At 46.1% G+C, this 22,148-nt stretch overlaps 1 protein-coding gene across 1 annotated transcript; it reads left to right on the top strand.

The window, feature by feature from the left end:
• Positions 1-163: 163 nt before the first annotated feature.
• On the top strand, positions 164-15,500 carry LOC119383260 (F-box only protein 8). The gene is made up of 7 exons (XM_037651322.2): positions 164-337; positions 708-785; positions 2,204-2,333; positions 5,646-5,772; positions 7,862-7,980; positions 11,816-12,000; positions 14,361-15,500. The coding sequence occupies exons 2-7, from the start codon at positions 722-724 to the stop codon at positions 14,558-14,560; spliced, it is 825 nt and encodes a 274-aa protein (XP_037507250.1). The 5' UTR covers positions 164-337; positions 708-721; the 3' UTR covers positions 14,561-15,500.
• The last annotated feature ends 6,648 nt before the right edge of the window (positions 15,501-22,148 follow it).

Raw genomic sequence — 22,148 nt, 5'->3', positions numbered from 1 at the left:
GCTTATAGCGTCAATTTCATTTTTGTAAGAAGGACAATTTCTAGCCAATTTCTTTATTTTTAACACCTTTCCATAGTTATTTAATAAAGAGACGTCGGTGTAACTAAAATGTGAGAATTTTAAGCGGAATTGAATTGTTGTTTGATCAGCGAAAAACTACTTTCGTAATTGGCCGCTACGCGAGCGACTCCTTGCGAGTCCTTCAGCTCCCCTCGGTAATGATCGGCTTCAAAATTTAGATCTCTGCTATGGATAGAAAGCCCGATTAGTATTTCCACCCATTCGCACAACCTCTATCACGAATGTGCAGAGCAATTTCGACAAAGCTCGTCCCCCGGTAAGTAAGCGTAGTCTCTGTACGCGCCTCAAATCAATGGGAAACGCGGGTAAGTGCAGTACGTCGAGTGCTGACTGCTCGCTCATATGACCGCTTTTATAAGCGATCGCGCTGATAACTCGGCTCTTACTGTGCTCTGCACGAAATCCACGCGAAAAGCGCTTTCTACTGAGTCTTTAGTGCGTGCTACGCTAGTTTCGAGGCATACCATGCCTTCTACTGAGTGTAAGCACGACCGAAACTGAAACATCCGCGTTCTGTCCGATTAGCCGAACGATCTGCGCATTTTGACAGTGAAAAAGTGCACCCCAATCTGCTGTAAGTGACTAAGTGGCGCGATCACTAACGCTCGCCCTACATTCACTTGTAGGTGAGCGTTTGTCGATGGGACAAGTGCTCAAGAAAGTGAAAGAAAACGGCGAAGGTAACGAAGATGATCACACCGAAGGTAAGTCCATGTTTGATTTTTTTTTTTTTTGTACTCCAACGCGCATATTTAGTAAATTCTTAGGTTTGTGACGGCTAATTTTTGTTGAAATGATGAATTATGCACGAACAAACGAGCAACTTACAGTGTAACAAGTGTTTTGTATCTGGTTTCGCATGGTGAACGAGTGCATCACAGATAGAAAGTAGCGGTGCTATCGCTGTTGACATGCTCAAAGTGCGTAGCTTAGGTCCGCTGATATGCATGCAGGGCATTTCATCGTGTGTTTGGGGCTGTTTGGGGAAGTGGGACACTTGGTTTGTTGAAGCTTCCAATGGTCAACACAGGATTGTTTGAGCCTCTGGGACGCCTTGGGTGAAGGACCGAATGCACGCCCCCTGTCTCCTTTATTTTGATTAGAAATCCCACCTGTACAATCTTCTTGATGGGTATTTAAACAAACACAGCAAGGGTATTTACTGTTGACATATACAAGCCCCATCTCCATTTAGAAGAAAAAAGAATGTGCCTGCCTCAGGTGGCTTGTGGTTCTTTGTAAGTGTAACTCTAGCCAATAATTGCAGAAGGCAATGCCATTGTTATATACAGAAACTGTAAGCCTGACTTTTATCTTGAAGCATTCTTCTCACTGAATATTCAAGACAGTTCTTTTGTTGAGTGGCATGATACTAGCTGTGTTTGTCTTTTGCATGCTTCGTCTATCACTGAACTACTGTGCTTTCTCAGTCGCCACAGCATTCCTGAATGTTTTTACTGATCTCCGCAACTGCATTGTGAAGCATCTCGTTTGTACATCATAGTGCTCGCATCAAACTGGCTCCGAAAACAATTTTAAAGTTTGTGCCACTATTTGAATGAGATTGAGCTGTTTTGTATTGATCCTCCTACTCTGAGAATGTGCCTTATTTTGTGACTAGGCAGTCATGTGAATGCATGTAGCAGTTCGTAATCTTTTTTTTTTTTCATTCGTGTTGTTGGGATATGTTTCAGTATTCCTTTCTCTTCCTTCCACCTTTCAAAGGACTATTTTATACTTCAAAAGCAGGGAAGCAAACAAGCCAAATACGTATGCACAGTTAACCGCTCTTGTGCACAATTTTCTGGGTCTGCTGTTGATTATGACAAGGCTGAAATTCTAAGACTTGTACTGTACAGGGGCAGCTTATTAATAAATCCCGTGTGGTCAGAATGAATCTGGAGTCCCCGCTGTGATGTCGCTCATAGCCTACCATGCAGTTGTTGGACGTGAATTTTTGTTTTAATTTACACCGTCTTGTCTTCCATCGTTTCCTTCCTTCAGAACCAGGAGTATCGACTTAAAACTCTACTTTTTATGTTTAGCTTCACAAATAGTTATTTGGCAGGCTTAGCGTGGCCTGGGAACAAGGGCTGTAAGCTTATTCCCAGTGTTCTCGCAGGCTTTCCAGATCTTGCTAGATGGCCACCAGAGCTGAGCCTTGCCGTGCTGTCACACTTGAATGCCACGGATCTCTGCTTGGCGGCCTGCGTGTGGACCCACCTTGCACAAGATGAAGTTCTCTGGCACAGGTGACAGCTCAGTTTGAACGCTCTCCATTTGGAAAAAACTGTGCCATTTTTTGTGTCTATCTTGCGAAAACTCATGCTGCGGAGACTTGGTGGCTGGGTACTCTTCCACTGAGTTTGAGGTCACAGTTTCGATTCCCAGCCTTTGTGGCTGGACTTTTATATGGATGAGATACAAAAATCCTCATGTGTTTAGGTTTATTTGTATGTTAAAGGTGTATTAGCATTAGATCTTCAACATGTCCTTGTTTTTTTTTTTTTCATCAAGGAATGTATTAGTCCTCTACAGCCTAGAAACACTGCTTGCAGGCATTGGAGTGTCAGAATCGCATTTTTTTGTGCAATGAAATTATGAATCCTTTAGACCCTAAAAACAGTAGTGTTAAGCATCAGAGTGCCCTATTTAATTTGCCGTGATAATCATTTCTGTGAACCACTTGTGATACTTGAGACCTATGTGCTGCGGTGTCATAATACAGGGCTTGATCTATTCCAGTGATTAGCACAAGTGCCACGCTCTTGCTTCCTTTATTCTGAGCACCGGTATTACACCTAGCTTCGCTGCTTGATGATGTCAGCAAATTTAGATCTCTCATGATCTTTATGGTAACACCAATAATGCCAGGTACAGTGTCTTGAGAAGCAACTTTAGTGTCAAACTAAAATATCTCACACAAGTTCTTTTGTAGCGTTAGCTACACTGGCCGAGGCGGAGCAGTTTCGCATGGCAGTTGGAGATCCCCGCTACGCATGTGCGAGGAGCAGTGACGTCACATGGCGCACCGGAGACAGGGTCGGTCAAAATGGAACACGATGCGCGCGTCTCTCTCTCTCTCTGCATGAGTGGACAGATTGTGGCCGGGCAACATGGGGGACATGTGTGCGCGTCTGTTTTCTGCGTGCCCCTAATGGCCAATGTCAGTGAATTTGGGATGGGCCAGTGCGAGCAACGCAGCTCCCTCTGGTCAGTGCACGGTGCCTATATAGCCATGGAGAAGGATAGCGCAAAGGCTGCTCAGCGGCGCAGAAAAGCGGAGGAGCTTAATTCATCAGATCCCGAAGCAGTTGCCTGGCAATTAGTGGTTGAGGGTAGGAAATCATCAGGTGAACCTTAGCAACATGTATTCTGGCATAGCCGAGCTAAGCCACTGCAAAGTTTTTTTTTTTTTATTTTTACACTTCATCACTCATTCTTTCTCGTACAAGAAGTGCATGACAAATGACAAAATTTCTGCAATGCTAAAATTTTATGTCACTTCTCCTTCAAAGAACCCAGGTAGTCAGAATTAATGTAAAACCATCTACTCCGTTTGTCAAAGAACCAGTGTTGCTTTGGGGCATTGAACCCCATAAATTGCAAACCGATGCCTGCTTGTACATGTGGCATATTTCAATTTTTTTTTGCTGTTCTTTATAACAGGGACTGATCGCAGCTGTGCATTGTGACAGTAAATTCCTCGTCCTGTATATGTGTCTTTCTGTGCATTTTTACTTATTTTATTGACATGAACATGGAATGCTCTTCCTAGCTGGAGTGTTACTTTCATTTAAAGAAGTGCTTATACAAGAGCCACTTTCTGTTTAAACACTGAAAAAAAGAAAAATATTTAAGCTGTGTTAGTAAATGTTTTTTTACTGCAGTGCCAAAAAAATCCAAATGACTCAAACCTAGTTCAATTTTTATCGCTAAAAACTGACCACATTGTAAAACGAATAAAAACCAGCAGAGAACTCGAGAAAGACTACGAGGAAAAAATGGTGGGACTAGCCAGCACCTTCTCCTAGTCTCCCAGTTTTCTTGTCCAAGTCTTTTGTATATTCTGCTGATTTTTATCCATTTTACGAGGTACCAACTAGCTCACTTCAACACCTCATTACTTGAGACTACATTCTGTATTTCAAAGGAACAGAAGAAGTAAATTTAGAAAGATTAGCAAACTTTTATTTAAATAAAGTGCGTGAATGCTAAAAAATATCTCGAAATCTACGATGTTACACTGATGTAACAGCTTTTGGGGCCTCGGCAAGAAATACAAACAAATAAGTGACACTTTAAAGGGCCCCTGACAGGCGATTTCTTGTTTGTGACATTTATGTTGTAATAAGTAGGTCTATGTCTTGTAATCACGGAATGACACCGTAAATCCTCCAACGTGATGTCTAATTAATCCTAGCAGCGTTAATTATGGTAATTTTTAGTGTAGGTTCAAAACGCGCGCCGAAAGAGGATAAGAAACTAGCGCCGCGCCGCGGCGGTCGCGCCTTGGGGCACGCGTGATGACATGCGCTCAGTATTGGATGACGTCAGCCACGCGCTTGTTGAACTGCCAGTTGGAGAACACACACACGGAGAGCTCACGCTGCCTGCCGACACGTACCGAAGAAGGAGAAGGTGGGAGAGCAAACATGCTTCGCAATATACCACAGTGCATGCACCGCGCATATTTCTGTCTGTGACGTCGACAACACTTGCTTTACCTCTGCAACGTCACAAGGGGCCTACGTCTACGTCATACTAGTGGTTATGTTGATAGGAGTTCAAAATTCAGATGAGCACTCAGGCTTACTTTAAAACCAAATTAAAATATCTTAAAGGCAACGCTCGTCACTCATAATCGGTCAGAAGTGCCCCCGCATGCAGGACTATCAAACAACACAAGCATCTTGAGTTTCCAAATTCGGTGTCAGGGGTCCTTTAATCTTCAGGTTCTCTTCCAATAGTCAACCTACTACTGCGAAATCAACAAACAGAGAGTTCTTGAAGAATGCATTATGGACTTGTCTCCTGAAGCATATCATTACAAGTGACGTGCTCCTGGCACACAACACGAGTACAGCATTTCGTTCCTCTGTCACGCTGAATTTTCTAGTGTATATTAGTAGTGTGTGCCTGTTTTGAAACATCTTTTTTTAATTTGCTCCTGCACTTTATCTGTGTTACTACGCTTTCACTTCTGTGTAAAGCATACACACACCCTGTATCAGATATCACAAATTGAGTGGATAATGCTACGGGCTCATCTTTATTATGTGTACAAAGTGCTTGTGACACGTTTCAATATTGTAGTGGCAGCTGTCGGTTGTTTTAGAACACATACTGACGCCACATAAAGAAGGGGTTCATTGTAAACTCATTCATTTTACCTGCATTGTACTGTCAGTGCAGTGTTGCCAGTATTGTCACTACTGTTGGTGAGTTCTATTTTATCCCTCTGGCAGGCACAAGCTTGCCCGGCATACAAAGAAATCTGCCCCAGCTAAAAACGTTGTGGCATGCTAAGTCTTCTGTGTCACTGTTGCTCAAATTCTGTGCAGTTTGTGCATCAGCCAATGGGGCTACGCCAGCATCTATGGAATGCCTAAGGAGCCTGGCTTCTCTTATCGGCGGCTGTACTTGCAGCTCGATGAGGGAACCATCACATTCAATGCAGACGCAGAGCTGGTGAGACGAACTTTCAACCCAGGTCAAATACGCTGACACATTGTAGTGAAGGTAAAGAACCTAACATTGACAGATGTTTGAACTAAAAATTTTACTCCTTATTGAGTACTTGTGCCCAGAAAGGCAACAAGAAGCTTCATAACAATAGTGGTTAGCATCATCATCGGTCATCGAATGTGAAACCATAAGTCAAGTTTGTTCTCTATATACATCTATATTAGATTACTTTCCAGAGAAGTCACCTGTGCACTGATTTTAAGATGTACAGCACCATTCACATTCATCATTCACATTCACATTCAATCAGAATTCACATTGCATGTGAATTCTGATTGGATAAGTCTCTTTCATTTTAGGACAGGCCTCAGCATTCGAGAAATTTCAGCTACAATAGGCTCATCTTGAATGAAGTGATAACATGGCAACATAGATAATCCAGTAAGATAGTCTCAGACCAAGAAGAAAACCATGTACGTGAGGTGATATACACTCAAACCTCACTATAAGAAAGTCACATCTGCCACGAAAATAGCTTCGTTATATCCGAAAATTTGTTATAAATGTTTAGTTGTAGCACTGTAGCTGTGACAAGACTATTCTTCATTTACTTCGTTGTAACCGATAATTCGTTATATCCGTGTTCGTTATATCAAGGTTTGAGTGTATGCCCTAATGTGTGCCTATGTCTGAACCGTCGTATATCAGTGACAGTGTAGAGGAGAGAAAGTGTATTAATGGAACTTGGAACAAAACAGAAAGTTGTGAAGGGCTGGCGACATTGAAGTCCAGTGCAAAAGACACCATGGGTCAGCACTGTGCCTTCACGGCTTCCTGTAATGTCACTGGCATACATTGACACCATAATGTTTGACTGACTGTTTGGTTGATTCATTGGAAGTAGCACTAAGGCCGTGAGAAAGGTTGCACCGTTGGGCCTTCCATTGGTTATGCCACCTGAGGTTTTTTAACCCTTTCGCTGTCACTGACATACCTGTACGTTCTCGTGTTTCCACCCCGCAGTGTCACTCACGGTTCGGTCCGTTATGCATTAAAAAATTCGTGGTCGTATCGCAAAGGTGGTGTGATTTAGCGTGATTATACTGGTTGCGCCATCTGTCAGTTCTTTCTACAAGCACATATTTTTGCCCCTTGCTGTGTTGGTACGTATTTCGAAGAGTACGGAGCGACCATGTCCAGCCTTCTTTGCTGGGGGGTCGTCGTCGCTCTGCACACGCTACTCTCTTGTGCGTAGTGACCATGCGGTGCACGTACAATTACAACTATACAAAGGTTGTTCTTCCATCTGCTGCTGGTTTGCAGGCTTGTTTTTGTATTCTTTTGGTGTGTCTGCTACGGCGCATCCACTTCAGGGGTAACATGACTTGATCGCTGGCTTTCGCTTGGTTGCTGCGGTCTCGCTTGCTGCTGTCAGCAGCAAACGAGGTTGTTTTATGCCCTTTCCATCCCTGTCATCTTGACTCACAATGTGTCGTTTCTCTGCATTTCAAGCTTCCGTGATATTCCCGAAACAAAGCCGACACTGGGGGTAGGTCAAGGCCAGAAACACCCGACAGTGAAAGGGTTAATGCATCCCTGAAGCTTGGTCATTGAGTGTTTCTGTATTTTCTTTTTTGTACCCATTTTTATGTAACAGCTATGACCAGGGATCAAGACCCGTGACCTCCTGCTTTGCAGCAGAACAGAACAAAAATAAGCCCTTTGCAGTCGGCCTGTGACGCTTAACTAAGGGATGTAGTGGGTGTTTATTTTAAGCCAGGTGCTATAAACACATAAAGCGCTCGTAACTTGCTCCTCAATCACTGCAAACATCAGTACAAAGCGAGGCGCAAGTAATGCTTGAATTCTGCCTTCTGGTGCGATTGATTTTCAACATTGATTAGTACTTTTTAGAAAATACAGAGCCACCTACTTTTTGTCAGTTTCAAATATGATCCGCTTCTTCATTCGAGTGCGATCAAGGTTGGAATGACAGAAGTAGTAGGTTCTTATGATCGATTTGTCAATAGTCCCTGGCCAGATACTATTATCCTCAGCTTGTTCTCACTGGTTACCTTGTGTGACTTTGCAGGGAATGCAATACTTCATTTCTCAGCGGCTCGTGAAAGATATCCCCATTGAAATTGCCAGGTTCCTGCACAACACCAAGCGGCTCAACTCTCGCCAAACACGGCTGTACTTGGAGTCAAGGTGGGCAGTCATTTGCATGATTTTCGAGTGCATGTTCACATGTCCGTGCTTGTATTAAACAAGCTCTCAGTAGTATTTGTAAATATGTCACAAAAGGCATGTTTGTAGCTTTGTTAATAAAGCTTAGTACATTGCAGGTATTCAAGTCGCCCTTTTTACTTGTTCTCGTACTTAGCAGATGCAAACTAAGCGAGTAGGGCCTTAATAAAAGAAGTGCAGTTATTTTTTTACCTGTGTGTTTTCAGCATACAGGTGTGTCATATATACTATATTGCAGCAACTACTTGTGTAGGAAAGGTGTTGTCTAGTCATATGTTACTTTGTGCACTTTATCCTCCTATTGTGTGATGTACAAAGTTGGCCGCGAAAGCAGTTGGTCTGCTTTGAATGCTGGTTGTAATAGTGTGCCTGTTAACTTCTGCAAAAGTTAAATAAATATGTTTGGATTTGTGACATACTTTGCGACATGAAGGCACAAGACTATACTACAGTGAATTACGTGATATATATACCTGTGGCTTTTACTGACATGTGACACACTATTTCTCATTTGGCAATACGCCTTCATAGTGTTGCCTGCTAAGTATAAAACAGACTATAGCAGATATTAAGTAGAGTAGGTGCAGCTTTACGCAAACATTTAAAATAATTTTGGCATGGTGGCATTTACGTTAGGCACTTTAAAGGGCCCCAAACTACCCAGAGGTCGAAATTTAGTTGTGGTGTTGCAGTTGTGCACGAGTCTACAACTAACACGTAGCCGTGATAATTTTTTGAGACGGTGGCGTAATAACGGAGTTACACGCATTTGATGATCCAAAAGAGGCCCTCGCTCGTTTCGCTCTTTCCTTTGCTATGCTCGTTTCGTCGGCTCGTCTCTCCTCCTGGCCATGTGCTCCTCCTCACCATGCGAGGAAAAAGAGCGACTAGTGCACGTACCTGCCAGGAAACAAGCGGGTTCTTTTTGTGAATGACAAGCATACGAGAACGTTGACGCCACAGCGAACGCTGCTGATTACCACAGGCCTGGAGAGGAGAGGAGAGGGGATTTTTTCTTCGAAATTGTGGGGCGCCCGCGGCTCGTAATGCTGCCGCATTTGGCATTGTTGATCGTGACGGCATTCTGAACTCGATGCGCGCGTTTGCTTGGAATGTTCAAAATTTATCGGAGGTGGTTTATAGGGGTCTTATAATGGAGGAAGTTAAATCTGAGAAGACCGGCAAAGGAAATTGATCGAGAGGCACCGATTTCATGTTGAAATGAAAAACAGCGGATAAAATTAATGAACTTGGTGACGATTTCAGTCAACATACATTCGAAGATGTTGACCAGCCTTGTTAAAGTAGTGCCATTAGGGTGGCTTTCGAAGGAACTGTTTTTGTGGAGAAGAGCTCGCTTGAAGTTTTCCGAAAAGTAACTTATTGTTGCAAATGAATACTGTGGCTTTAATATTCACTGACACACTCACATATGCCAGAGTGTGAAGTGTCACTGAAAGATAGCAAAGGAACTACGGATAGGGATTATTTATTATTATTTGATATGAATGCACACATATGCAAAGGACGAAGAGGGAAATGGGTAGGAAGTAGGCTGACAACTGCCACTGAGTGTAGCGCAACAGCTGCATGCTCTTTTTGGGATGAGGGAATAGAAGTAAAAATTGCAGATGGGACGAGGGGATGCACCCAATGAGGAAGGAAATAACGAAGTGATAGGTCACAGACAAAAGTAAACCTAGTGACAAAAAACAAAAGTATAGTGTGCACCGGCAGGAGCAGATCAGACACACAAACAAAAAAGTGACAGCAGTACATGCAGATCGCATTAATTATAGAAAGAACATGTTTTTCTGTCCCTTGGGAAAAATGCTCTACAAACAGGTGGCAAAGTCAGTTTCTTGAAGAAATAGTAAACTGGGTGCTATGATTTTGGTTGCACTGAGAAGCACATCCAATTGGAAATGGCAGTCGTCGTTGATCAAACCGACTACCACATTCTGTTAACCCTTTGCAGTCCGTTGTCAGGCACTGTCAGACAAGTTCTTTCGTGGTTGATTCACATGCGTGTTTTCTAGGCTTGTGCGAATATTCGAGCACTTCGAATATTCGAACGAATAATACAGTATTCGAAAGGAACGAATAGGTGTATATTAGAGCTGTGCACGGGCCGTATTTCCGAGCCCGAGCCCGGCCCGGGCCCGCTGACTTTGTCGAAGGCCCGCCCGAGCCCGACGTCAAAGGGCTGCGAGCCCGCCCGGCCCGGCCCAACGTACGAAAACACAATCCCGGGCCCGGCCCGGCCCGGCACGGCTTTTTGAAGGTTCGCTGCGAAAAGAAAACATCGTTTTCCGGTAATTTGGTATTTTATTGAGCATATCAAATATTGTCAAACGACACACGACGAACAGTCTCTAATAGAGACTGTTCGCGGCACTTTTGCTATACAAGTAGATGGCCTCATGCCAGCAACAATGGAGTTCGCTCGCCAAAGCCGTAACGTGTACGGGGTGTGCCAATGCAAGCGTCAGCTTGCACGAATGCGATCTACGTCGGGTCGCTCGTCGCTGTCGCGTGCATTTTCACTCATATGGGATTTGGCCTTAAATCTAACGCGGAACAGTCGCGTGGCGCAGTCACTAGCTCAGGTGGTGTTACTTCTCTGTTTGTCGGAGTGCAACAGAGGCAGTGCTTTGCCTGCTCCCCTTTTGTTTAAAGTAGCGAATGGAAAGTAAAAGCGGTAAAGGGCGGTCGCGGAAAAGGCGCTGCATGCGTGCTGGAAAACCATTCCCGCTGATTCTCTATATTTCGGGCTTGAGTCGGGCTTTGCGCCGGGCCCGAGCCCGGCCCGATAAAACTCCAAGTAGCCCGAGCCCGGCCCGGGCCCGAGGTGAAAATACGTTGGCCCGCCCGAGCCCGGCCCGCGGGCCGGGTCGGGCTTTCGGGCTACCCGGAGCCCGTGCACACCTCTAGTGTATATTATTCCGCTTGTAACCCCTCCTGTAAAGGTGGTTGCACTGCAGTGCAGTGGTGTTGTACCGTGAAAACATCTTTAAAAAAAAATCCGCACTGTCAGTTTGTAATCTCCTGTAAAGGTGGTTTCACTGCAGTGGAGGGGTGCTATACCGTGAATACACCTTTCCAGGGAAAATCCGCACTGCCGCGAAGCCTTACTTCAAGGTTAAATGAACATATTACCCTCACATCGATTAATCATTTTTTACTTCTTGTACCAGCTTATATGCTCCAAGTGTAGTAAATTTTAAAATGTAACATACTTTACAGGTTATCACTTGCATTCTACCGAAAGCCAAATCCTGCTACTATTCAGAGTTGCTTCCACTTCCTTTGAACCTAAAAGAATGACATTTGCACATGCCTTGTTACAATTAAATGCAGGTTGGTTGGGTCATGACAAATATGCTCGTTTTTCTTTATAATGTGTGATATATACTATTCGAATTCGATTCGAAATTATTCGACCAAAACCACTATTCGCTTCGAATTCGCTTCGAACCTAAAATGTACTATTCGCACAAGCCTAGTGTTTTCTCACTGCATTATGCCTCATCTCTAAAAGAATGAATAAACTTCTTTTGCTTGAGCTTTGCTTTTTTTTTGGTTTTGGATTGGAACATACGGAAGGGGAATAAAGGTTTCAGACCGCGAATGGTTAATAATGATATGCACTGCACGAGGAATGTGATGCATTAAAGTGTGTGAATTAGAAAGCATCGAAACATGCCTGCTTAGTGAATCAGTTATTGATACACGGTAGTTGTAATATAGTGCACCAACGGAGATTAGTAGCGGCTGTGCGCTGCTGTGGCTGCAGACGGCAGGTGCTGGATCACCTGGTGGAGCTCCAGAACTTTGAGAACCAGCACTTGCCGGAGGCACTGCGGCGCTTCTTCCAAAGCCTGCAGGCACCCAACACCCAGAACAGCTACCTCAGGGCCCTGCTGGAGAAATTCTCTCTGCGATTCTGCAAGTGCAACCCTCACTTGGGCCTCAGCTCAGGTGAGTTTTGCCTACACAATGGACTGGCTCCATAGGGAGCTGCCTATCCAACCCTGTACCTCTTGTAGACAAACTCTGCCATCCATACATTTCATATGGCCACTAGTGCTGTGGATTAGCTGAGGTGCTCAATGGCAAAATGTACCAGTTTCTCTTGCCAAACATGATCTTAGCAAGTCAATGTGTCTAGTCCTCTTTTGTATGCACATGTGGTGCTACAGTACCATAATATCATAATATCACGACAACACCACTAGCAAGAGTGACTGGAAGCCCTACAGGGAAGCCAACTTTCTTCCATACCCATTCTTTTTTCATGTCCTCTAATGAAAATCACCTTGGGAGGTGAGAGAAGGAGAGACGAACAGTTTTCTTGTTGAGTTGGCAGAGAAATGCTTAACACATTTAAAGGTATTGTTTTGAATTCATTTCTTGTGTTCATTTTAATGTACTGAAATGAGGAATGCATACAGTGGACTTGTGAATTCGACACTAGTCAATTCGATTTGGCTGAAGGTCCCAGCTGGTTCCCCATATATTTCTAAGCCAAGAAACATTTGTAATTTCGATCCTGAAATCAGCATTTGTCAGGTAATTAAAATATGGGTGGTCATTTTTTGTGTGCCTAGTCCTAATGTTGAGTGCGGTAATGGTTTCAGTAGCAGCAGCATCCGACATTGCAGCACTTGGGGAACAGTGAATGCGTCAAACACATATCATCTCCAGTCAAAATAGTTTTTTTACTTGTCTCAGCGAGATCCTAACGTGGTAGGTGCTGAGAAAACCTATTGTTGATGGATTGGCCCATTTGACCAGGTTACACATTACCCTGATTTTGAGAGGGCAGTGTTTCGATGATAGGTTGTGTTAGTATGTTAGGTGCATGAAGGCCGGTTATTATCCAACCTTGCACTGCATTGTAAAGGTTGTGAATGTTACTCCATCTGAAAATGCAGAGGTTGTAAGGCATGGAAGAACAAAGAGTGTGATTTACTAGAGGTGGCATTTGTTGAGAGCAGCAGGCCTGATGTCTGTGTCAGTGTGGCATCAGCAAGACTTGCATAGAGAAAGGTGTGCCTTATGGACAGATGTAGATGAGTAGATTGTTTATTCATCAGAAAAATTTTTGAAGGAGAAAAATCTATAAGCAAGGTGTTTTTAAAACATTTATCCCATTGGTAAACGAAGAATAAAACGGCGCTATACACGGGACGAGAAGAGGACACTGTTTCTATTCTTCGTTTAGAGCGCTGTTTTTATTCTTCGTTTACCATGCAGCACCAACCAGCCCAATCAAGCACACTGGTAAAATTTATCACATTATGTATTTCGACTCGCATGACAGGGTAGCATTTCCGCACCATGCACATATGGCCCGCATTAGTTTGAGAGGGTCATGCTCACTAATCAAGTGCTGGTATGTGTCCTTTCCACTCCCGATCCTTGGGTGGCTTGTAGCTGCAATCAAAGCACATGCGCACATCGCCTTACTGCCAGGAGCAAACTTTTTTTTACAGTAAACTTTCTCAGTTGTTACTAAGCGTTACCTGGAGTAGCAAGCCAGGTGACAAACCAGGCTAACCTCTCTGGGATTTTCATTAAAAATTATTATCTCTCTCTATCTAAGCGTTCATCCTGCGTTTTATTGTTTGTGGTCCTGCCTTTAACACTTGAGATTTTCCCGCTACGCCTTACAAACTGGTCAAAGATTGTACGCAGCCTCACATTGGATGATAGATGTGACGGAATGGGGATTGGGGACAGTGGAGCTTAGAGGAGTAAAAAGAAAGTGCAGTGGCAGAAATGAGGAACGTAGCCCCTAGCGTCAACGTAAAGAAATGAAGCAAGGTGAAATACCAGGGGTTGAACATGCCAAACCTTGGGTCCAGAGCTTGTGCTTGCATCACCTGGCATTCATTACTGAGGATGTCCCCACACTGAAGTAAATAGAGGCAGCGAGTTGAAGCGCAGCACGGAAATCCTGAGAACCGGACATGCCAAGTCTCCCTTCCAAGGCTGCAGCTAAGTTTTTCCAGCCGTCTTTGACTGCACTGAGATTGTTTGGTAACATGCTCCAATGTTACCGGTGTAAAATCCTGGCATGGCTGTACCTCATATGTTGTGGTGATGTCACCTCAGCTGCAACGCAGTCATTAGCATTGCTAAGCTGCAGAGGAATTTTCGAAAATGCCTGTGCATTCATTCATCACTAAATTGCCTTCTGGAGCTCACTGAAAGATATTTCTTTGCCGATTGCAGATGTGAGCACGGCTAATGTAATTGTTGGGGACCATATTTCTATAACTGGAAACTTAGTTCTGATTTATTTTCATATATTTTTTGCTACACTATCTTTGCAGACATGGTGTACATCCTGTGCTTCTCACTCATCATGCTCTCAGTCGACCTAAGCAGTCCCCACATCAAGAACAAGATGTCCAAGCGCGAGTTCATTCGAAACGTTCGTCAGGCTGTGCACCGCGCAGACGACGAACTTTACGGACACCTGTATGATGACATCTACCTGCGCGGACACGTTGCCCCGAACTCCGAGGACTGAAGGCCGTCCAGTAACAAAAATTTAGTTTTGTTATCACCTGCCTTTTCCCTCCCCCAACCCTGCCATTTGTCTTGAAATTCACCTGCGGTCTCATCAGTCTTATTGTCTTTGTTTCACAGTCTTGCCTTGGCTGTGTTTGTGGTTGTGACGCATACCAGTAGCATCGTTTCATATTGTTTTTCGGTAGTTGTGCGAAGGCCACCTTTTGTAGCGCGAGAGTTAAGTGCATGTCAGTGTTTTGGTCTCATCAGGTAGCGCAGTTTTGTTTCTCGACCCACTGGCCAAGATCAAAGTGTCGTGTCACCCTGTAGTTCGACTGACACCACCGCAACCACTTAATCAGCACTTTTCTTCTGCTCAGTACTCGCACAAAAAAGGCTCTGCAACTGAAACTAATGCCAACCACGTGCTTGCATCAAGCATTGTTATGCGAACATTCATGTAATGTACTAACATCCCCTGAAACCATGTTAGTAGTCACAACTTGCATTGCTCACCACAAGTACTTGCTCAGGTTCTACTAGCAAAGCACCTGCCAAAAAGGAGCATGTTAGGTTTTAACAAGGTGGTTTAGTGTGGCTGCACAAGGGAGTGTGGGCCAGCTGTGGACAAATGCAATATATCTGCAAGACACTACCCTATATTTACAAGTGCAGACGTGCTTTTAATAAAATAATGGCCCTGGACTACTATAATGCTAACACATCTGCAGTGTATACAACTTAGAGCAACTTTGTGGCCAACTGTGGGCTGCCATCTTTGCTTCTAAATCTTGCTTATTTGCCATATGGCAGTTGAGGTTGAGCGTGCTTTTGCAGATTGTGCATGAAAGAGCTAGTCATACTGCTGTAGTGAACTCAACTTGCTAGTCTAGAGCAGGTGCATCTATTATTTATTGGACATTGTTCTCTCACATGAATAAAACTTGTTCATTGGACATGTCTCTCTAGTCTTGCCCTTAATCACACTTTTACCAAGTTGTAAACGCAGGCATTTACGAAAAATGCCTCTACAATCAACTTGTTGGAGTGTATTGCAAATACGGCAACTAACTAGCGCCTCTTTTTGCAGCGAAAGCTGTTACGAGATCTCAACAGCAGCCGATAACAGATGTAATAGACCACTTATAACGTAACCGCTTACAGTGCAGTACCGGCTATAATGCGGTTTTTTCTGACTCCCGTTTACCCTCCCATAGAACTCCATGTATACGCATACCGCTTATTGTGCAGTCCCCCGAGATGAAAGACCGGTTATAATGCGGCTGCCGGAACGTTCTCAGAGATGCGAGGGAGCGAGCGTGCTTCTCAGCGGAGATGCGCCGGCGGGGGAGAGAGCGGCGACGAAGGAGGAGCGGACGCGGAACGAACGAACAAGGAGCGGGGTGAAAAAAAAAAGGGGGGATGGCGGTTGGGGACAGCAGCCCGGCGCGGGTGCGTGGTGTGAGGAGGGGGAGCGGTTGCGTGGCCGACGGAGAAGCCTTTGCCCCCTTGACATGCGCGCTTTGCCCTGGCCGCATGACATGCGCGCTCCGCTACGTACGGGCGCCCGCGTCCGCATCAAGAGCGCGTTACCGCTATTTGTCTCCGTCGGGAAAATAGTTGCTTCGTCGTAGAGCGCAGATATCGCGCGTGCAACCTTGATTCCCCCACAAGTAACAATGCTTTGAGACGCGATTGAGCTTTCGCCTTTGCCACCAACAGGCGGACTTAGAAGCTTGAGAGACTTTTTCAGGATAGTTGCTTCGGCTGTTCTCCCGACCGCGAACCGAAACTTCGTTTCACGCGTGATGCCCTCGGTTTAGCTCGCGAGTGCGATCTCTTCTACGCCCGATCTCCGTGTTGCCTAGGGCAAGCTTCTCGCGGCGGCAAGCCAAGTTGCAACGCGCTCGCTAGGCCTAACGAGCGCTAGCTGCCATGTCGGCGGCCGCGGACTACAGAAGTTGCGGTTTGGTGCCGAGTCGATGAAACATTTTGCAGTTGTTGCATTTAGAAGGGGTGACTTACATCTTTAACGAAAACGCGGGCGTGCGTGTGAAACACTCGAGTGGTGGTTTGCGGTCGCCGCCGTTTTCGACATGGTGCACGCGCAGTGTGCTACCGCGGTGACTTCCCGTGACGGCGCATTTTTTCCGCGTGTTCGTTATGTCGGCACCGCAGGTCCGCGGACGCCAACCGTTCAACATTTCCAAATGTAAGCAGACGCAAACTGACGTCCCAGTCGCATGCCTCGATAGTCGGAATCGCGCGCCTACCCGTTGGTCATGTTTTGCACACGTGCAACCTTTGAAAAATGTTGTTTTGGTTATAGTGCGGTACCGCTTATAGTGCGGATATTCGCGACTCCGGCGACTTACGTTATAAGCGGTCTTATAGCATATAGTGTGGTAGAAGGGTAAAGTAACAGCCAGGCGTCACACAATGTGAATTGCATAATGAGTGGGGGGTTTTAACGTGTCCCAGTCATTACAAAGGGCTCAGCCGTAATTTGTCATCAGCCACAATGTCAACAAAGTGCACATAACACCTTACAAACTCATAGGGGGTACCTCGTTTCTTCACAGAATGATGAATAATGGTATAGTGTGCCATGGGTACCCCACAACTTCGCAAAATTACGATTTATGGCGTAGTGGGAGTACCTTGCAAGTGTACTTGCAGTAGTTGCCCCAAAAGAGCTCTAGAAAGGTCGCTCCTTCAGCTTTCGCCGAAAGTGCTGCGTGTTCACGCAAAGCTCAAGAGTCGTCCAAGGTTTAATACATCGTAGCACAGTTGCCCAAACCACATGAGCAACGTATGCCCCTGTGTTCCAGCATGTCACTTATCTCTCTTAACATATGAAGAGAGCGAAAGCTATGCTTTCGACTGCGCAAATTGCAAAATGTACTGTGATGAAACAATTGACTGCTATAGATGGCGTGTATAAACATTGTCCATTAATCATAGGTGGCGACCATGTGGGCCATGGGACAGAGTCTGTCGGCGGCCATGGGCGCTGTGTCATTGCAGGCGAAGACTCGTGCAAACTCTTCAAACTGCATCAAGGGAATGTTGACACGGTCCTCTGGAGGCAGTTCGCCATGTTCGTGCCACTGGCGTCTCCGGTGGACAGTGTCACTGACCTCGCAGTTGTCTTGCCCGTATGCCACAAAGAAGAGTTGCTCGGGCGTGAGATGTGGCAAACCTATCAGCCGGAAATTGGAATCCTCAAAGCGCCGTGCACGTAGCTTTTCCTGCATAAAGCAGTCAAAAAACAAGGTGCGATTTGTAACCAGTCAAATGCGCCTTTTTTCGCGATGGGTGACCACAACTTGCGCCATTTTTCGAACAATTCCGAGTTTCGAGCTTCGTGCGAACCGAATATTTCTTCGTTACAGCTGATATTGCGACTGCTCTCGCGTTTTTGGTTTCGTTATAATAAGAGTAAATATCACTGAAATGAAGCGTGGCAAACCAAATCTCGCATTTGGTTCGCTATAAACGATAATTTGCTATGTCAGAGTTCCGTTATAATGAGGTTCACCTGTGTATACGAATGTAATGAAATGGCCACCATGACATCGCCATCGTAGCTTGTTTGTCATGACATTCTTGTGATGGCATTAATGTTATCCATCTTTACTCATGTCATGTCATGCAGATTCTTATATTTACCGAGTTAATGAAATGACTACGACAGCATCAAGATGTAGGGGACACACATACGCACCATACGGTCATGGTGTCCTTGGTTCGCCAAGAAATGCTTCGCATTTAAAAAACGCAAAAACGCAATAAGAGTATAGACATCGCGAGTTTGTACACCAGCTGGCTGTAATGGCATGAATTTTGATGGGGTCTGCTCAGGTCTGCTTAACCTCTTATAAGTAGAGATAGACTATGCTGTACGCTAAAGGGGTCAAACACTTAAGTTTTGCGAGCTTTCATAACCTTTGCTGTGCCACAAGAGCCAAAATAAAGCATACTTTAAGACGTGTCACTGAAGTAGTGAAGTTACGGCGTTAGCGAAAAATTAAAAAAATAAAGTTAGATTACGTCTAAAGTAATTGTGTTTCTCTTTTGCATCACTTAAGTAGTGAACGCAGGTCCTGATTAATAATACTACAAAGTATACAGCACTTCAGCACTGTACCTTGAAGACCGAGTATGCTTGCACGAGGGCGGTGGTCTGGTCCAAGAGAGCGGGACCTAGTAGCGTACGGTCGGTCATCTTGTACAGGAACGCGCTCTTGAGGTTCCTGCTGGCGTTTTCGTACTGTTCCACCAAACACCTCGTTGTGGCGTTCGGTTGCTCTTGGTAGCCCTTACTATACACTTCAGAGTTGTTAGGCTGTTCGGAAGAGCGCGTATACTCTTGGCGAAGCATCGGTGCTAATGCCTTGAAGACTCGTACAGCGTAGCGAGCTGCATGCACGGCAAAGGCGATGCTGTCGGCGGGCAAGGACCAGTTGACTGTCACCAGCGGCACGTAGATTGTGTGGGTCAGTGCGTCATATTTGGCATCGGTGCCGAACAGGGACCCCACACTTCTGTTCTCGAATGCGCCCTGGAGCGCCTGCTCAATTTCATCCTGTCGCAGCATCTTGGAGAAAGAGCAAAGGCGCTTCAGCGAGTTGCTCGGGTCCAGGTTGAGGGCGACACTGAGCTGCCGCTCCAGGCCTTGAGCATACGGACCGAAGCTGGAGTCATTTAGAATCCATTGTGGTACAGCATCTTCGACCTTCAGGCTATCCAATCGATGCCTGGGAACATGGGCGTCGTTTTGAGCTGTCACGGGTGCTGGCTTAGGTGCCCAAGCCTGAGTCACTATTCTCTTCAGTTCTTTCGACCACGCGCTTAACCAGTTGCTTAAATTCGTTGTCTGAAGCGCGAAAGCGTGCGTGTAGATAGCCGGGAAAACTCGCTCCACCTCGCGCGTGCAGAAGTCTTGAGCAGAGGCGTTCTCGGGAAGCAGGTAATTGGCTTCCAATGCACGTAGGCGTCGGACATTAGGCTGTGGCAGAAACGCGGCGAAGTGGACCATCACACGAAATCCTACATAGTTGAAAACCGCTTGAGGGTCGAGCAGCGAACTTCTTGAGCCCTGAAGATTTTCGAAGAATCGCATCGACTTGACCAAGATGTCTACGTTTTCAGCTACCCTAACGGAGTCGAGGAAAACGGTGCGCAAGAAAGTGCGCATGCCAGTTGGGAGGACGTGGATCTTGGTCAGTCGGTGCCTTTTCGCTTCTGCAGAGTCGGTTGAAACCATATCGGCGAGCAGCTCCATCGTCGTCTTGATGCTCGAGACGTATGGCGCGCCGTTGGTAGCTGGGCTGATGAACATCACCGCTTGTTCAATGGCAGTTTTCAGCATCTCCGAATACCCGGTTTCCTTGAAGTCGGCACGTCGATAAAGTAGGACCGGCTCGTCTATGGTTGGCACGGTAGAGGAATTGTCTTCTGGGTGAACTCCAACAGATACACGTGCGAGAACTTCCAGCTTCAAGTCTCGCGCCAGGCGTCCTGCGATGACCCACACGGCTTCCATGGTAACGGCATTGTTCTCCGCTGGCCATGAGGAACCGAAGTACTCGAAAAACAACTCGCTCAGTTCTGTTTGACCCCACTGTTCATCATGCTCATGGTCGAGGCATGCCTCCAATAGGTTTCGGGCTGCCTTCATGCCTGGGTGTTCTTGGTTCAGTATATAATTGGCAGTAAGCTTGGCGGCTTCGTCTACAATAAAAGCGTCGGTAGAGAGTGCAGAGCCAACCATGGGGCTCCATTTTCGAGTCAGCTTGCCGCAGGCGTAGTTGTAAAAATTTGAGCATGGGTCTTCCCCAAGCGTCCTTGCCAAGTGCAGAGCTGATTCTCTGCAGTAAAGCGTGTCACAGATGTACAGGAACCGTGGTCTTACTGATACGATCGATTCCATTTCGGTCGCGGCTGTTGCTTTGGTCTTCAAGTCGTTCACAGCAAACGGTTCGGCCATGATGCGTTCGCGAGGTATTTCGTGTGCGGTAGCTAGCGCGGTAAATAGATCGAGGCGGGGTTTGCTGTTCGGAGTCGCCCTGGTTGTAAACAGGAGATATAGCACCCACATGCCGGCGACAAACGCTAGAGCAAATACCAGTCTGCTCTCCGGGTAGAGCACCGCGGGCCCGTCCAGATCCCAGAAATTGAAGTCCCGTATGTCAGGCCCTCTTAGAGGTGCGTGAGGCCTCGACTGCAACTCGTAGTCAACGTTTTGCAATTCAATCACCTCCTGCATTCCCCGATCTTGTCGGTCCCCAAGTGCTTGCTGGACTTCTTCATTGGGTTCTGGTTCAGGAACTTCGACAGCATTGGCGTTCTCGTCTACTGGGGCTTCCTCTTCCAAATATTCCTGCTCTGAAATTTCCTCTCCTGGTGACCCCTCCTCCGGCGGTTCCTCTTCTGGTAGTTCCAATTCCGGCAGTTCATCATCCTGCAATTCTTCCGGTTGATCCCTTTCAGAAGATTCTCTTTCCTGTTGTTCCCCTTCCTGTTGCTGACTCCACGAGGCCTTCCCCTCTGGCTCACGAAGGTCCTCTTCTGTACTGTCATCGTGCAGCTCGCGTGTTTGCGGGTCGTTGTACAGACGTTCGGAACGCGAGTCTACTTGAGCAGATTCGCTGGCTGTCAAGTCTTCGCTTCTACCAGGTCTTGAAACATTCGGAGGCTCGACATTGCGTTCACTGTATATTTCCAGTGGAGACACTATTGTCCAGTCATCTGCTCCGAATGCGAGCTTTTTCGGCACCACAAGCTCGGCAGGTTCCTGGCCTAGTTGTCTAACATCGTCTAGTGCACAGCTCGCCATATCCATGCCAGAAGAGGATGAACCTACGGCGTTTTGCCCTACTGCGAATGCAAGCTGCTGACTGTAGAAACCGTCGGCGCCCGCGGGTCTTGTCTCTATATGTTTCTCCTCTGGAATGTAATCGGGACTGGCGATGACTTGTTTATACTTGCTCTTCGCATAGTCGGCGTCGTTTCTGACGGTGGCTGCCAATTCAAAATTTTGATTTGCGCTTAAGACATTCCAAGGGAGTCCGGCATTGCTCTCAACTTCCACAGTGAAGGGCACTTCTTTTTCTTGATCCGCGTTTAAGTTCCTCTGTACTTTGGTATTACTCGTGTCCTCTCTAAGTTCGCGAGATTTATCGCCATTCTTCGAGCGGCCGCGGTGTGTTGTCAACCGTTGCACTGTCCCGTCTTCGGAGCGCTTTGTCTCTTTGCCAGCCATTTTGTCATCGCTGCCTTCAGATGCTTGCCCAGTGCCACTTCGCTCTCTGTCCTCGCGTTTGCCTCCACTTTCCTTTTGCTGATCGGAATCCTCCGTGGGCTTATCTCCTTTTTTCATGGACTCCTTGCGTCTCTTGACGTCTTCGTCAGAAGATTTCGCGCTCTTCAAATCGCTGTCCTCCCCACCTTTCTTCACGGACGCCTTGTGCCCCTTGTATTCCAAGTCGGCAGCCTTCACATCCTTCGAATCCTTGCGTTTTTCTTCTTCCGCTTTCTTATCAGCCCTCTTTTCCGTTTTTCTGGCGGATTGCCGATCACTGTGCTGCTCGTCTCGTTCCTGA

Source organism: Rhipicephalus sanguineus, chromosome 2, assembly GCF_013339695.2.
Source record: "Rhipicephalus sanguineus isolate Rsan-2018 chromosome 2, BIME_Rsan_1.4, whole genome shotgun sequence".
Taxonomy (NCBI): domain Eukaryota; kingdom Metazoa; phylum Arthropoda; class Arachnida; order Ixodida; family Ixodidae; genus Rhipicephalus; species Rhipicephalus sanguineus.
This window is presented reverse-complemented; position numbering and strand designations above follow the sequence as displayed.